This window comes from Nerophis ophidion, linkage group LG16, assembly GCF_033978795.1.
Source record: "Nerophis ophidion isolate RoL-2023_Sa linkage group LG16, RoL_Noph_v1.0, whole genome shotgun sequence".
NCBI lineage: Eukaryota > Metazoa > Chordata > Actinopteri > Syngnathiformes > Syngnathidae > Nerophis > Nerophis ophidion.
Genome location: NC_084626.1, coordinates 18,751,361 through 18,769,506, shown reverse-complemented (window position 1 = coordinate 18,769,506; position 18,146 = coordinate 18,751,361). Strand labels below are relative to the sequence as shown.

The 18,146-nt window shown below is 37.3% G+C and overlaps 1 protein-coding gene across 4 annotated transcripts in view; it reads right to left on the bottom strand.

Moving 5' to 3' along the window:
• The window catches only part of cadpsa (Ca2+-dependent activator protein for secretion a), a 342,730-nt gene that overhangs the window by 116,297 nt on the left and 208,287 nt on the right, over positions 1-18,146 (bottom strand). For all 4 annotated transcript variants that reach the window (XM_061874508.1, XM_061874509.1, XM_061874511.1 and 1 more), the window contains 2 exons: positions 10,400-10,555; positions 4,203-4,350 (listed from right to left, as the gene is read on the bottom strand). In XM_061874508.1, the coding sequence (XP_061730492.1) occupies positions 4,203-4,350; positions 10,400-10,555 (304 nt within the window). The remainder of the gene's footprint in view (positions 1-4,202; positions 4,351-10,399; positions 10,556-18,146) is intronic.

Here is an 18,146-nt window from a genome sequence, read left to right as displayed (position 1 = left end):
TTAGTGCTCGAGAAGCAGGTGAGCGGGCGAGCACTAATCAGAGACAGGTGAACACAATAAGTAACCAGGGTGACAAAACAAACAAGGAAGTGCAAACAGGAACTAATGGAGTGGTCATGGAAACTAAAACAAACAAGGGTGCACAAAAACCAAACAGAACATAGCCAAAACTAAACATGATCACCAAGACATGACATTATGTTCATGTTAGAATTTAGGATCGCCAGCAATTAGCGCTCTAGTTGACTACTGGAGCATAATACCGTATTATTTGAATATCTTACTATTGCGCAATAACAAGGTAACTCCACACCAGTTTAATTTCAAACAATTTTTACAGGTTTTATAAGTAGAATACAGCTTTTCCAGCCAAGGGCCACCAAGTCAAAGCATGGGGGGCCATTTTTAAATTCTTATATTTTGTGAGAAAATACTAAAAACAAACCTATTTATAAAAAAATGGTGTCAGTGATGTAAGTTACAAAGCAGTGGTTCTTAACCTTTTTGACATCAAGGCCCAATTTTTCCACTACAGAGGGGGCTGGGTCCCACTCAAATATTAACACTTACTCTTGATTTTAATCGTATTGAGTAATTATACCTAACGTATTTACAGTTTACAACCTTGTAAAATGATTTGAAACCAGTCAAAAAAATTATTATCTATTTAACACATAAACCTTAGCCTTAGGTCAGGCTGATTAGAAAAAAATAAATCTTAACTAAAAATACTGCATAAGAAGGGACTCTCTAATTGACAAAAAACACATTTGCATACAATTATGATGTGCTAAAATAATTGAATTTGTTTCTTAATTAAACTGTCAATAACATCAAAGTGCAAATAAAAATCTTTTTTTTTTTTACACTTAAACTTCTCTATGACTTTATCTCCAGACTTCTTTGATTTTTTTTTTCCAATATTCATCACTACTCAGTGGTGGAAAAGTGAATTACAACTGAGTACTGTTGCGTGCAATGTATGGAGGTAAAACTTTGACAGTAAGGTTTTGTATATAAAAAAAACAAAACGTTATTGAATAAGTTTTGTCAACAAATAAATACGGTCCTTCTTTCTTGCACTACGGTGTTTTACTTGCAAGCCCAAGTCCAGTAAAACTGGTTCCAGGTAAACTTGTAATTAGCCTTGCCCGTCACGCTAAAACACTGCCATTATTAAAGTAAAACCGAAATAATGGAAAAGAGATCGTAGAAAAGAGAAACAAATCACAAAACCTTGAAACACACAAAAACAATAAAAGTGTACCAAAATGTGAAAATTGGCATCGGACACATTCACCAAAAATATTGTATTTTTTCAATGTTTGTAATTATTTGTTGTCAAAAACTTTTTCTACAATGTCAATTTATTTTCCGTCACCAGATATTACTGGCAGTGTTCTGTCTCATTAACCATGGGGACCACAGCTGACAAACAGATAATTTGATTCTAGGGGGTGTTAAGAAACACTGTTAGAAAGAATATCATTATTAAATTCTAGTATTAAAAGTTAAGCTTATTTTTCATTACATGATGTTTTTTTCCGGCTTGTTTAAAATTTTTTTTTTTTTTTACTGTATTTTGGTTTGACTTTATTGTGACAATATGCTACATAATTTGGGGGTCCTTGGCCCGGAATAGACCCCTGATCTTGTTGTTGAAGTGACGAGTTCAGCCGAGCTTTAATGCTGTCATGGAAACTCTACGGCAGTACAACCAGGAGGAATGCTTTTGTTTCGCTTTGTAGAGTGAGAACTAATTCATTTTTTGTCAGTAATTAATATGAGGCTCCCAAATCTCTCACTTCCAGCCCCATGTATATTCAAAACTAACTACACATACGCTAATGAAATCCAAACAATTGGAGTGCAGGAAGACAGACGACTAATTATACATTTGGGAAAAGGAGGGTGTGATTACAATTGAATTTGTGGCCACACTTACTGAGTGTCGAAACAAACGTTCACGAGACAAAGAGGAAGAAAAAAAGAAGCTGAGAAACAGAATTATGGAGGTGATATGACACGTGTCAAATTATTTGAATATCAAAGGGAAGGCGTTGGAAATATCACAAAGAATATAAAAACTGACTTATCTGTCAAAACCATTTGATTGTTTCAATGAGGACTAGTATCCTTTAAATCATCTTGTTTTTATTACGATAAATCACATTTATTTTGCATTTAATCCTTTTTAACCAGACTTGATCAAAAGTCTGCATTATAACTGATTATAATCTGTCATAGTTGTATAAAAATGTTTAACATACCCCGTTCTATTTAAGTAGATTCGTCCCTTGGGTAATTGGTTCCAGACCTGACAAAGTAAGATAACAATTATTTTTTAATAAGTGACTATTTTCATAGTTAGTGCATTAACCTGTTTACGCCCTTCCAAATAGTATATATTTTACATGATTTGAGAGCCCTCTTAACATGAAAAAACGCATAATATAGTAGATTAGTTGTTCGCCACATTGCACTTTAAATATTGCAGCTTCATACAGCATAGTCTACATATGTTTGGCCTAAATTACTGCGTTAAATTAAATTTTGTACGTATTACAGTGCAGTATTTGTCTTACTTTGTAATTATATATATATATATATATATATATATGTATATACATATCCATCCATCCATACATTTACTACCGCTTATTCCCTTTGGGGTTGCGGGGGGCGCTGGTGCCTATCTTAGCTACAATCGGGCGGAAGGCGGCGTACACCCTGGACAAGTCGCCACCTCATCGCAGGGCCAACACAGATACAGACAACATTCACACTCACATTCACATACTAGGGCCAATTTAGTGTTGCCAATCAACCTATCCCCAAGTGCATGTCTTTGGAAGTGGGAGGAAGCCGGAGTACCTGGCATACTTGCCAACCCTTCCGATTATTCCGGGAGGGAACCCACGCATTCACGGGGAGGACATGCAAACTCCACACAGAAAGATCCCGATCCCGGGATTGAACCCCAGACTACTCAGGACCTTCGTATTGTGAGGCAGACGCACTAACCCCTCTTCCACCGTGAAGCCCCATATATATATATATATATATATATATATATATATATATATATATATATATATATATATATATATATATACATATATATATATATATATATAGATGAGGTGGCGACTTGTCCAGGTTGTACACCGCCTTCCACCCGATTGTAGCTGAGAGAGGCGCCAGCGCCCCCCGCGACCCCAAAGGGAATAAGCGGTAGTAAATGGATGGATGGATGGATATATATATATATACATATATATATATATATATATATATATATATAGAGAGAGAGAGAGAGAGAGAGAGAGAGAGAGAGAGAGAGAGAAAATTGGCCCTCTGTGTGAATGTGAGTGTGAATGTTGTCTGTCTATCTGTGTTGGCCCTGCGATGAGGGGGCAACTTTTCCAGGGTGTACCCCACCTTCCGCCCGATTGTAGCTGAGATAGGCTCCAGCGCCCCCCGCGACCCCGAAGGGAATAAGCGGTAGAACATGTGCACATACTGTACACAAAAGCAGTCCAGGAGGAAGTAAATAATAATTTCACAGTCATGTTTGTCAATGCGTGGACTTTGGGGTTTGTTTTTCCGGAAGGCAAAGGAAAGTTGGCGCATGCAAAGGGTGAAGTTAGGGACATATTTATGAATTGCTATAAAAAAAAAAGGAACAAAAGACGCGCACAAGGCAGAAGTACCAAATCTTGGCTAATTAACAAAAACTTGCACAAAGGCAGAAACTATGAACATGAAACAAAACTCGATAACTGTGGCATGAAGAAACAAAAACTTTCGTGGCATAGCAAGCATAACTATGGAGTGTAACAGAGGTAAAGTCGCCAGGCTGACTTCCTGGCAACTTTCGGTTTAAATAATAGTTACATGATTAGTGTAAACAGGTGCGTGACTTGGGGACGGGTGAAAACTAATGGGTTGGCATGGAAACAAAACTATGGAGTGAAAAAACAGGAATTAATGGAGTCTTGAAGTAAACTAAAACAACTAAACAAAACATCATCACCACGACATGACAATGTTGGCATAGTTTACATTCTCAAATCTGAATGTGGACAGGATATAATGCTAACAACACTTTGTCAAATTAGCGTCCTCTAGGCAGCCACATGAAAGGTTGCAAACAGCCCTTTAATTTTCAGAACACTGCTTCTGATCACATTCAGCCTCACCTCTTGATCCAGGTCCATGGCACACAGCTTGGCAGACTGAACTTTGGCATCCACCATCACGTTGAACATGGTGCAGATCGACTGCGGCACTCGAAAGTCTGTAGCCCGACTGCTCCTCTGAAGCTTAGCCTCAAATGCTGCACGAGTTCTTTAGAGAGTTAGAAAAAAGCAGAAATATCCTTTGGCAAGGTTTTTCACAATGATACTAATCTTCCTGACACATCAAACAACATAAACTTTGTGGATAATTTAATGAGTTACTCCGGTTACATGTCAAACAAATGCAACAAATTAGTTGTTTCTGCTTGATGTAATTGATTAAGACACAGATGTGGGTAATATAAAAATGTAACTAGTAATATATATATATGTATATATAAAAAAAAAAGTCTAATCAACCAAAAATTTCATGAACATGTTTGATTTAAATGCAAGAAAATGCAATGTTGCAAGCATTTCTTCAAAATTTGTGTCTGCTGACTCCAACTTGGCCCTTAAGTCATCCAGCAGCTCAAAAAGGTAATTTCTGGATAAACTATATGTTTAATCTTCATATTGCTGACAGTCTACACAAAATATTCCCTTGTCATCTGTCATTGCAGTCCCATTTTATCCTTTCACACAGCCGTTTGTGCGTAACTATGCCAGTTTGCATGTACACTGTAAATTTTAACTACTTACGTTTACTTAAAAAGGTCGGAATGCAGCTGATAGGATCCAGCACCCCCCGCGACACCAAAAGGGACAAGCGGTAAAAAAAATGGATGGATGGATGGGTTTGAAAATAGATTGCCTTATTTTTTAAAGTAAACATCCAAGTCGAATTAAAGTTAAACTAATAAACAACTAAAAGTTAGGTGAACAGAATGTTTTAAGTAACTTTTAAATATTTCAAGTAAGCTTAGTGAATGACCACAAGTAAGTTTACTCATACATTTCAAGTAAGATAACTGAATGACTCCAAGAAAGTTCACTCTTAGACTTTCATTTATTTTACTAAAGACAATCTATTGTTACTTGGATAAAATGAGGCAATTTGTTTCCCAACTTGTTTTAAGTGAACTGATTATGTTACAATAAGTAGCTACAATTAGCTTCAACAGCCAATGGGTAAGCAGTCACAAAGAACAACCATGCATGAGATTTGAATTTAATGAAAAAGACTGAAAATAAGCCGGGGGTCTTGGGGCCGCAGGACAGAACGTGCAAAATTTTGCACAAAAAAAAAGCACCATTCAAATATGTTTTAGTGTTTAAAGAATTGAAAAATGATCAACAGAGTTGACATAAATACACACCCCATCCATCCAAATGAATCACTACGTCTGTTTCAGTCCCTTATTTAGTCACAACAGTAATTACACCTTGTATTAACATCCACAGGAACCACTTGGGTTAGCCTACTCTAACAGTATTTACAACCTTACTGGTGTTCATTTCACAGCCACAGATGGTATATCTAGTTGTTTACATTATTTACACATTACTTTGGTTCATTCTCACATTACTTTGGCATTTTTGCTTTGATGGCTCCGACATGAGCCTTCTTGGCAGATTTCTGAGCAGCTTGCATTTTCCGTTTTGTTTCAGTGGATTCTGCCTCGGATTGTATAGCAAATTTCTGTCTCTTCGACTCCCTCGAGAGCAGTTTGGATTTGGGCTTACGTGGTAAACAACTAAAATTAATGTTTTGGGCATTGTTTTATCCAGACGCATACATTTGTCCAAATGTGGTCAAGTAGACGCATTGTGGGTTTCCTGGACATAGTTTGCATTGCTAAAAGAAAAATCTAAGGAAGAGAATCCCTCAGCCATCTTCTACTAGTTTTTTGTTTTATATATATATATATATATATATATTAATTGCTCAATTAAATATTCCCTCTTCTCTTCTACGACTCTCTCGTCGTCATTTGGGATGTGCGCATTTGTTGTGATTTCCCTTCCTGGTTCCATGAACCGTTCCATCTTGCCTCTGATTGGCCTGTCTATAATGTTTTGCCCTAATCTTAACCAATCGTGACTCATCATATTAAACCCACCAACCAATCATGGATTTTCTTATATGTAAACCAACCAATCATCATTGACGTTTCCCGTATATTTTGTCTCCTGCCACGTTAAGTTGCTTCGCTACATAGCTTCGATTTTTAAGTTAATAATTTTTAATGGAAAACCGTATTTAATCAAAAAACTTACTCATTTCGCAGGTATGGCAAATAGACGTATCAAAATTTTAACACACATTTTATGTCGGGAAAAACGTAAAATAATATTATATATTTTTACAGAGATAAAAATGACGGATTTCCAACTATAGACGGAAAAATCACATGCCTGTACGACCTTGAACTTTGACAAAAGTTTAACAACAAACCCATATGTGTAAAACAGATGCATAAGTGAACAAGCTGTGCAATGTTGCAGCCAGTACAGTACACCAGGAAGAAAATCCGATCTCATTATTAAAAAAAAAAATCCAACAATTAATAACCGTCTCTTAATCAATTTGTTAAAACAGTGAGGTAGATAAAAAGTATACAAAAAGGATCAAATGTACATACTGTTGGACTGGAAGTTTCAATGCAATAGTACTGGGCTACTTAAGTTGATACCTTAAAAAAGTATTGAGTACATTTGAATATAAAGAAACCATATTTACATAAAACGACAAAAGAATTCGAAAAGACCATATAAAAACTTCACTAGGGTCCTACGTAGTGCCTAACAACTTTGGAGCGGTTTTCTTCTCCGTGTTTAAACATTTTGTTTCGTTCTCTTCGACATTGCAGGCTGTGCCTGGAGATGTGTGAGTCAGTGCAAACGTGAAGACTAAGGCCCCATTTACACGAAGCCGGAAAAAGTTATCCAGGGTACATCGCACCTAACCTTATCCAATGTCATTGTTTAAGACCCCCGCCACAACAACCAAAAAAAAATCTACCTGAACGTCCATCTGATCCAAGCTCTCCAGTAGATGACTTTACTTCACTTTGGAGTTCTTATTTAAAAGAGCTATATTGTAAATAGTTTGCTGTGCATTTTACATTTGTGTGGGGGCCTATTGTAGTAAGTCACACCTGAGACATCATACATGAATCAAATCTTTAATCGACCTGAGAAAGTAGACAATGTGATTTTACAACAATTAATCTAGGGATCAAAATATATATATATATATATGAATATATATATATATATATATATATATATATATAGAGAGAGAGAGAGAGAGATAGATAGATAGAGAGAAAAATGTGTCTGGGGGCCGGTATATCTATTTTTAGGAACACTAAAAGAAAACCTCATAATAATGTCTGATTGAATGCTAAAAACGTTATGACAGACCGCATTAAAAAAAACCTAATGGAATTTTAAATTTTTCTATGAACGATAAAACACTGAATATTGACAAAATATGAATATATATTTAAAATTTATATTTAAAATATGAATATGTATTTAAAACCATTGTTGGGGTATTCTTTCATGAGATATGGCGTCAGGGGATAAGCTGTGCGCTAATGGCGAAGTTAGCGAAGATGGAATTTTAAATTTTTCTATGAACGATAAAACACTGAATATTGACAAAATATGAATATATATTTAAAATATATATTTAAAATATGAATATATATTTAAAACCATTGTTGTGGGTTGACACCGCCGTTGGGGTATTATTTCGTGAGCTATGGCGTCAGGGGATAAGCTTGGTCACCCAAAATAAAAACAGGGACATGATGTTCATCTTCCAGCAGTTGTTTGGGACACGAGGGGATGGTTCCATCTTTAAGCTGTGCGCTAATGGCGAAGTTAGCGAAGATGCGGGCATGATGCACACTGCCTGGCTACTTCACAGTCACATCCATAAAGCGATATTTGTAGTCCCACACTGCCTGTATCACATCCACGGGAGGAAGGGACCAAGGTTTTCGGTGAATAGACTCACAGCTGACCCGGACATTTGAAAGTTCTCTTGCCGTCTGAGAAGTGTTGTATTAGAAATAGCTACAATCACCCGTTGCCTTCACTTAAGGTATTGATTTGTGATTTCCAAAACCGCCTGTACATGTACAAAAAGGAAGAACACGGGCATGTCTTGATGATCCGCTTCCATCTTTTTTGTGAAACTGGCTGTGGCGCGTTCTTTACTCTGATTCCACTTCTTGTCTGGGGCGCGGTCTTTCTGGCGTCACTACCTGTGTGGGCGCGGTCTTTCTGGCGTCACTTCCTCTCTGAACTCACTTTATAAACGATCAATGAGTCCATTCAAAGCTAAGTGCCGGAGATTGAAGTCTTACAGGGTTGACTTACCCCTGTAAAAATTTGTCCGAGGTGGGGGACCATAAACAAGCTTTTAGTGTGGCTGAAACGGGGCTTAGGCTAAATAATTATTCGTTAAAGGGGTTAAACGACTTAGTGTAGACATGATCTAAACTCCTTTGTCTTCTGCAGCTTCTTTAACTGTAATTTACCTCCATGAGGGGCATTGTCGCGACCTACTGTTCATTATTCCAAGTGACAACAGAAGCTCTCTGAGTAAGCTAACTTGAACAATACCTTTTCTGTGAGATAGTGTCACCTTGATGTTCACAACACTTATCCACTGATAGTAAACTCAACATTTTGGTTAAACTTATTGTGTTATTTCTCGTAAGGTATACTCTTTGCTTTCCAAACGTGGTGAAAACTCCTTTCATTTAGCAATTTTGCAGGCGAAAAAACGATCAGGTTTTATCAATCACAGTGCGCACTGCAAATTGATTAATATCTGAATCACGATTCTTATTTATTACAATTCTAAAACGATTCAACATTTTTGAGAATAGATTTTTTACAAGGCGTTTTTTAAAGGCCTACTGAAATGAGATTTTCTTATTTAAACAGGGATATCAGGTTCATTCTATGTGTCATACGTGATCATTTCGCGGTATTGCCATATTTTTGCTGAAAGGATTCGGTAGAAAACATCTACGATAAAGTTTGCAACTTTAGGTGCTAAGAGAAAAGCCTTGCCTCTACCGGAAGTAGCAGAGGATGACGTCACCCGTTGATGGCTCCTCACATGTTCACATTGTTTATAATGGGAGCCTCCAACAAAAAGTGCTATTCGGACCGAGAAAACGACAATTTCCACATTAATTTGAGTGAGGATGAAAGATTAGTGTTTGAGGATATTGATAGCGCGGACTAGAAAAAAAAAAAAAAAACAATTAAAAAAAAAAACGCAATTGCAATCGCGTTGCATTGAGACGGATTCATATGTTTTTAGAAACATTTACTAGGATAATTCTGGGAAATCCCTTATCTTTCTATTGTGTTGCTAGAGTTTTAGTGAGTTTAACAGTACCTGGTAGACGGAAGTGTACGTCCACGGCCGGGTGTTGACACGCAGTGTCTCGGGGAAGTCGACGGCAGCTGTACGGGACGCGCAAGCTCAGCGGATATTTGGTAAGTGGCGACTTTTTAACCACAATTTTCTCACCGAAACCTGCTGGTTGACAAGTGGTCGGGATCCATGTCCGCTGTGATCCATAGAAAAGTTTCGACTCTGTGAATTTTAAACAAGGAATCACCGTGTGTTTGTGTGGCTAAAGGCTAAAGCTTCCCAACTCCATTGTTCTACTTTGACTTCTCCAATATTAATTGAACAAATTGCAAAAGATTCAGCAACACAAATCTCCAAAATACTGTGTAATTATGCCGTTAAAGCAGACGACATTTAGCTGTGTCTTCAGCCCGTGACGTCATCATTACACAACGTTTTCAAGACGAAACTCCCGGGAAATTTAAAATTGCAATTTAGTAAACTAAATAGGCCGTATTGGCATGTGTTGCAATGTTAATATTTCATCATTGATATATAAACTATCAGACTGCGTGGTGGGTAGTAGTGGGTTTTAGTAGGCCTTTAAAGCCATTTTTGTGCTTACTCGCTGTGCATATCCGTCATACGTCAGCAGCTTAAGAGAAGAGCCTTTTTAAAAAGGTTTTATTATAATTCATAAAACATATGGAACATTGCGAGAATTTGTTTGAATGAATGAATGAATGAATCAATCAATTTTTATTTATATAGCCCTAAATCACAAATAAGAATGGAATCTCCCTTAAGAATCAGTCAGTTGATGCCTTGATGCCATATTTTATCCACAGCAAAATCACTTGCTTGCAATAAATTAATATATATTTCTTACCTTTTTATGCAGGATTCAATCATGTCACTGGACATGAGTTTCAGTCGAGTCTCTAAGTGTTTGCCAAACTCCTCTTCTGGCCAATGAAGATCTCGGATGAACGTCTGCAGAGCATCCAACTTCCAAAAGAGATCCTCTGATGTTCCCGAGCCATTGCTTTGAAGATAAGAAGTCAGAATTTAGTGTTTGAAATTGATCAAAATTCATCATGTCGATGTATTTTTATGTGATGACTAAATACTGCTGGACTACATATTAAAACTATTATCGTTTCAAATGACACATTTCCACATAATACAAACATTACCCAGTATGTGTGAATATATAAACATATATTTACATTTAGCTGTATATTAATTAATAAAGCGCAGTCAATTGTTTGCATAACTCACACAACTTTTTGTCATCATTATTAGAATAGAATAGAATAGAATGGACTTTATTGTCATTATATTTGCATATAACGAGATTATAGACTCCAATTTAAGGTGCGGTAGTGGGAACAAATATGGGGTGAAATGAATAACACAAGAGGTAACAAAGGAAAAAACTAACAATTGAAATAAACAGATGTAGCTGAGATAGGCGCCAGCGCCCCCCGTGACCCCAAAAGGGAATAAGCGGTAGAAATGGATGGATGGATGGACTATCCAATAAAAATAAGAATCAATCCTGTACGGTAAAGATGCCGTTTGGAAGCCCTGAGTTTGACAAAGAGAATCAGCACATGTGAGACAACTGAGGAAGGGTTGAACATCATTAGTAACATGATCACAATTTACATACGCGACAAACATGAAACCAAACCTGTGTGACCTCAAGTAACCAACAACAAAAACAACAGTATTCGTAAGGAATAACAAGGAATGATTCAACATCAAATTTATACTGTCAATGCTTTGGCATAAAGGTGCCTAAAATACAGAAATCAAGACATACATGATAGAATGTGTCTAAAATACATAAATACATCTATGTAGGATGATGAAATCCATAAATGTGCCAAGATAAAAAAATGAATATCCATCCATCCATTTTCTGCCGCTTATTCCCTTTGGGGTCGCGGGGGGCGCTGGTGCCTATCTCAGCTACAATCGGTCGGAAGGCGGGGTACACCCTGGACAAGTCGCCACCTCATCGCAGGGCCAACACAGATAGACAGACAACATTCACACTCACATTCACACACTAGGGCCAATTTAGTGTTGCCAATCAACCTATCCCCAGGTGCATGTCTTTGGAAGTGAATATATCTTCTTAAAATAAATCATGTGCCAAAAAAAATAAAAAAATAATAAATGCACTTCAATGAACGTGTCTCAAATAATAAAATCAAGAAATGTGGTTTAAAAAACATAAATCAATAAATGTGCCTAAAATAACAAAATGTATAAGTGTGCCAAAACATTTAGAAATCAATGTGCTTAAAACAAGACCTCAATAAATGTGTCTAAAATAAAGAAATTAATATATAAAAGTGCCTTAAAGGGTAACTGTACTTTAAAAAAAATGTTGCCTATCGTTCACAACCATTATGAGAAACAAAAAAGACTGATGTATTTTTTTCCAGTTTCAGGGCAAATCACTCTACGGAGACAGCCTTCGCATGAGTGACTAATGATCTATTGCTAACTATAGATGCTGATACTTCATCCATAATGCTGCTACTTAATCTTAGCGCTGCCTTTCCATACCGTCGATCATAACATTCTAGGAATGTATTAGAACGTATCAAAAAACATATAGGTATGTCAGACTTAGCCTTTTCTTGGTTTAACTCCTATCTTCCTGACAGGATGCAGTGTGTCTCCCATAACAATGTGACCTCGGAATATGTTATGGTAACGTGCGGAGTTCCACAGGGTTCGGTTCTTGGCCCTGCACTCTTCAGCAGCTACATGCTACCGCTAAGTGACATCACACACAAATACGGTGTTAGCTTTCACTGTTATGCTGATGACACCCAACTCCACATGCCTAACTAACTATCATAAATGGTACACCTGTGTAAAGATAATGTCACGTGTGGGTCGCATTTTAATGCGGGATCGTTCCTCCAGTGCAAACATGGACACTCCGGACAAAAACATAAAGGTAGGTAATGATTTAATAAATAATACTCTGTACAAAACAGACAGAAACAAACAAAAGACAAAGCGTGCTGAACGCACCGGAAGCTAAAGCTAGTACTTAGCACGGAAACAAGAACTGGATACATTAACGTGATAGTTGCTTACCGCAAACAAAGGACCAAGACCGACTGACGGGAGAAGGCAGGCTTAAATAAGAAAGTAATAAACAAAAACAGGTGTGCGTCTGGAACCCGCGGCAGTTGATAATAATATGTTACCATGGTGACCAAACTAACTCACAAGGTGCACAAACAACAAAGGGAGTCCAAACTAACAGAAATAACACAAAAACATTATCCGGACCACGCATAATGACAGATAAGTGAACAACAATGACACAGTTGTGTATAGAGCAGCTAACACAGATGGCACACCTGTGTATAGAGCAGCTAACATACAGTAGATGGCACACTTGTGTATATAGTAGATAACATACAATAGATGACACACCTGTTTCTAGAGTAGTTAACATAGAGGACACACCTGTGTATAGAGTAATTAACAAAAATGGCACACCTGTGCATAGATAAGTGAACAAAAATGACACACCTGGGTATAGAGTAATTAACATAGATGAAACACCTGTGTACAGAGCAGGCCTGGGCAATTATTTTGACTCGGGGGCCACATTTAGAGAGAAAAATGTGTTTGGGGGCTGGTATATCTATTTTTAGGAACACTAAAACAAAACCTCACAAAAATGTCTGATTGAATGCTAAAAACGTTATGACTGATTGCATTAAAAAAATCTAATTGAATTTTACATTTTTCTATGAACAATAAAACACTGAATATTGATAAAATATGAATGTCACACCCAGTGAAACGCAACAAATAGTGAAATAGGAACGCGAAGGGTACAAAATAAACCCACCTACAATCCGATGTATCTGATATTTGCTGAATTTCGCCCAGGGATCAATAAAGTATTTTCTATTCTATTCTATATGTCACTAAGCGTTATAACTTTTTGTTGTGAAAATCTCCTTCCGCCTCTGTGAAAATGCCAAATCCCACACTGCTTGGTGCCTCATCTGAGCTGCTGTGACGTATATTACCATAGAAACTAATTATATGACCAAAGTAACTAATTAGATTACCATAGTAACTGGTGTGTCATCCATAAACGCAGATTCTGACCATTGAAATACGTTGTATAGTTGAAGACCTATGGTGAATAGAAAACATGACTGCACATCGTAATGGCAGCTACAGTTTCCGTTTTAAAGATCTAAAAAAATTATTTGAGAAGGTCCGGCGGGCCAGATTGAAAAGCTGAAAGGGCCACATGTGGCCCCCGGGCCTTAATTAGCCCAGGTCTGGTATAGAGTAACTAACAGATGAAACACCTGTGTGTTGAGTAGCTAACATAGAGGACACCTGTGTGTAGAGTAGTTAAAATAGATGACACACCTATGTATAGAGTAATTAATATAAATGAAATACCTGAGTATAGAAATCCACAGGATGAGTACCTGTCATCTTAGCAAACAGGAAATAATAACTTGTTTATATAGTAGGTGACAGACAGTAATTGGCACACCTGATGATGAAGTAGCCAACATACAAACCCCGTTTCCATATGAGTTGGGAAATTGTGTTAGATGTAAATATAAATGGAATACAATGATTTGCAAATCATTTTCAACCCATATTCAGTTGAATATGTTGTCTGTCTATCTGTGTTGGCCCTGCGATGAGGTGGCGACTTGTCCAGGGTGTACCCCGCCTTCCGCCCGATTGTAGCTGAGATAGGCGCCAGCGCCCCCCGCGACCCCAAAAGGGAATAAGCGGTAGAAAATGGATGGATGGATGGATGTTACAAAGACAAGATATTTGATGTTCAAACTGATAAACATTTCTTTTTTTGCAAATAATCATTAACTTTAGAATTTGATGCCAGCAACACGTGACAAAGAAGTTGGGAAAGGTGGCAATAAATACTGATAAAGTTGAGGAATGCTCATCAAACACTTATTTGGAACATCCCACAGGTGTGCAGGCTAGTTTGGAACTGTGTGCCATGATTGTGTATAAAAACAGCTTCCCGAAAAATGTGCACCCCTTTGTCCACAACTGCGTTAGCAAATAGTGAAACAGTTTAAGAACAACGTTTCTCAAAGTGCAATTGCAAGAAATTTAGGGATTTCAACATCTACGGTCCATAATATCATCAAAGGGTTCAGAGAATCTGGAGAAATCACTCAACATAAGCGGCATGGCCGGAAACCAACAATGAATGACCATGACCTTCGATCCCTCAAACGGCACTGTATCAAAAACCGACATCAATCTCTAAAGGATATCACCTCATGGACTCAAGAAGACTTCAGAAAACCACTGTCACTAAATAAAGTTTGTCGCTACATCTGTAAGTGCAAGTTAAAACCCTACTATGCAAAGCAAAAGCCATTTATCAACAACATCCAGAAACGCCGCCGGCTTCTCTGGGCCCGAGATAATCTAAGATGGACTGATGCAAAGTGGAAAAGTTTTCTGTGGTCCGACGAGTCCACATTTCAAATTGTTTTGGGAAAATATGGATATTTGTGTGCTCGGGAACAAACAGGAAAATAACAATCCCAATTTTTATAGGCGCAAAATTCAAAAGGCATCATCTGTAAGGTTACGGGGGTGCATTAGTGCCCAAGGCATGGGTAACTTACACATCTGCAATTAATGCTGGAAGGTACATACAAGTTTTGGAGCAACATATATTGCCATTCAAGCAACGTTATCATGGACGCCCCTGCTTATTTCAGCAAGACAATGCTACCCCATGTGTTACAACAGCGTGGCTTTATAGTAAAGTAGTCCGGGTACTACACTGGCCTGCCTGTAGTCCAGACCTTTCTCCCACTGAAAATTTTGAAGCCTAAATACGACAACAGAGACCCCGGACTGTTGAACAAATTAAGCTGAACATCAAGCAAGAATGGGAAATAATTCCACCTAAAAAGCTTCAAAAATGTGTATCCTCAGTTACCAAATGTTTATCGAGTGTTGTTAAAAGAAAAGGTGATGTAACACAGTGGTGAACATGCCCTTTCCCAACTACTTTGGCACGTGTTGCAGCCATAAAATTCTAAGTTAATTATTATTTGCAAAAAAAAAATAAGGTTTATGAGTTTGAACATCAAATATATTGTCTTTGTACTGCATTCGATTGAATATGGGTTGAAAATGATTTGCAAATCATTGTATTCCTTTTATATTTACATCTAACACAATTTCCCAACTCATATGGAAACGGGGTATACCTGTGTATAAAAAAGTGAACAAAAACCTGTGTATAGAAAAGTGAACAAAAACGACACACCTGTGTATAGAGTAGCTAACGTAGATGACACATCTGTGTATAAAGTAGTTAAGATAGATGAGTAGAGTAGTTCATATAGATGAAACAAACACCTGTGTATAGAAATACACAGGATGAGTACTTGTCATTCTAGCAAACAGGAAAGAATAACTAATGAATAAGTAATTTGGTGTTAAGTGGCATAGAGTAATACACAAAAATAACAACCAAAACAGGAAAGTTAAATGTAATGTAACAAAATAAAACCAAAAGTTAGAAGTAATGGCAGAACCAGGGGCTAAACAAAACATATTCTAAACTGTTATGTTGATAGTTATTGTAGTGTACCCAAAATATTACTTCTAATAACCATTATACTACTTAGGATAGTCATGATACTGATAATACTATTTTTACTTATAACATACATACTACATATAAAACCATAACACTACTATAATACTCATTATATTTCATATAATACACACAATACTAAATATATTATTCATATTAATACATGATAATAAACTACTTATAATACTCTTAATACTACTTCTAATGTTCATATTCCAACATATAGTTGTTCAGTGACGTGGGGTGAGCCAAACACCAGGTGAGGCAAACATACTTTTTTTTCTTCTTTTTTTTTTAACTTAAATTCATATGTGCAGCACTAGTCATTGTTGATTGAAAGTCAGTGACTTCACTATAAAAGTGCGTGACATTGTCATCAACAGGAAAGATGAGATAACCTACCTCGGTTCCATTCTAGAGGCCAATCTTACCTGTGATAAAACGCCAACCAAGGTAATCAAAAAAGTCAACCAAAGAACGAGATTTCTTTACAGAATCTCCTCTCTGGTCAACAAAAGCACCTTGAAGATTCTAGCGGGAACTCTTATTCAACCCTTTTTCGATTACGCTTGCACTTCCTGGTACCCCAAAACCCTCAATTCTAGACTCCAAACATTCCAGACCAAGCTAGTCCAGTTACTTTTAGACCTCCACCCCAGATCACACCTCACTCCAACCCACTTCTCCAAAGTGGGTTGGCTCAGAGTGGAGGACAGAGTAAAACAACTTGCACTGGGCCTAGTCTATAAAATCCGCTACACCTCCCTGATACCGTAGTACATGTCAAACTACTTCCTTAACGTAAATGACTGCCATAACCACAACACCAGGGGGAGCTCCACAAACCACGTTAAACCCAGATTCCGATCTAACAAATGGTAAATAGGTTGTACTTGTCTAGCGCTTTTCTACCCCTTTTTCAGGAGCCCAAAGTGCTTTGACAGTATTTCCACATTCGCCCATTCACACACACATTCACACACTGACGGCAGGAGCTGCCATGCAAGGCGCTCACCAGGACCCATCAGGACCAAGGGTGAAGTGTCTTGCCCAAGGACACAACGGACGTGACTAGGATGGTAGGAGGTGGGGATTGAACTAGTAACCCTCAGATTACTGGCAAAGCCACTCTACCAACTTCGCCATGCAGTTCCCAAAAGGTCTTAACTCATTCTCTTTCTATGCCACATCAATGTGGAATGCACTCCCAACAGGTGTAAAAGTAAGTGCATCTCTATCCTTCTTCAAAACCATTCTCAAACAACACCTCCAGGCAACTTCAACCCTAAACTAACACCCTCCTCCATCCACATCCCATCTCCCCGGATTGTAAATAACCTAATGTAAATAATCAAATGTATTTCTAATGTATATACATGTTCTCATCCTATCTGAACTCACTATGTTCTCTGCTGGCTGTACATATCCTATTAAGTAAGACCTACACTGTTTCATTGTCCATTTCTCTGTTGATGCAATTGTTGATGACTGAAGTACTGATATCAACCAAAGCCCCTCATCCCACCCCCCATATTGTATATAATGTAAATAATTAAATGTATATACTATGATGATTAACTTGTGTAGTAACTGTATTATGCTGATAGTATATATTTGTACCATGAATTGATTAACGTGGAGCCCAACGTAAACAAGTTGAAAAACGTATTCGGGTGTTACCATTTAGTGGTCAATTGTACGGAATATGTACTGAACTGTGCAATCTACTAATAAAAGTTCCAATCAATCAATATAGGTTGCACATTAGTTACAGGGAAAAAAAGGGAGTTATTCGGGTTCATAAAATCGTTACCTCAATGATATTATGATATGATAAATGGGTCCAAAAAGTATTTGATAAAGTTGTTATTAAATACTGTTTAGTCCCATTTGCTTTCAACAAAATAAATAAAGTATTATGAGTGTATATTACCTATCTGTATTTGTATCTGAAGCAGCAATA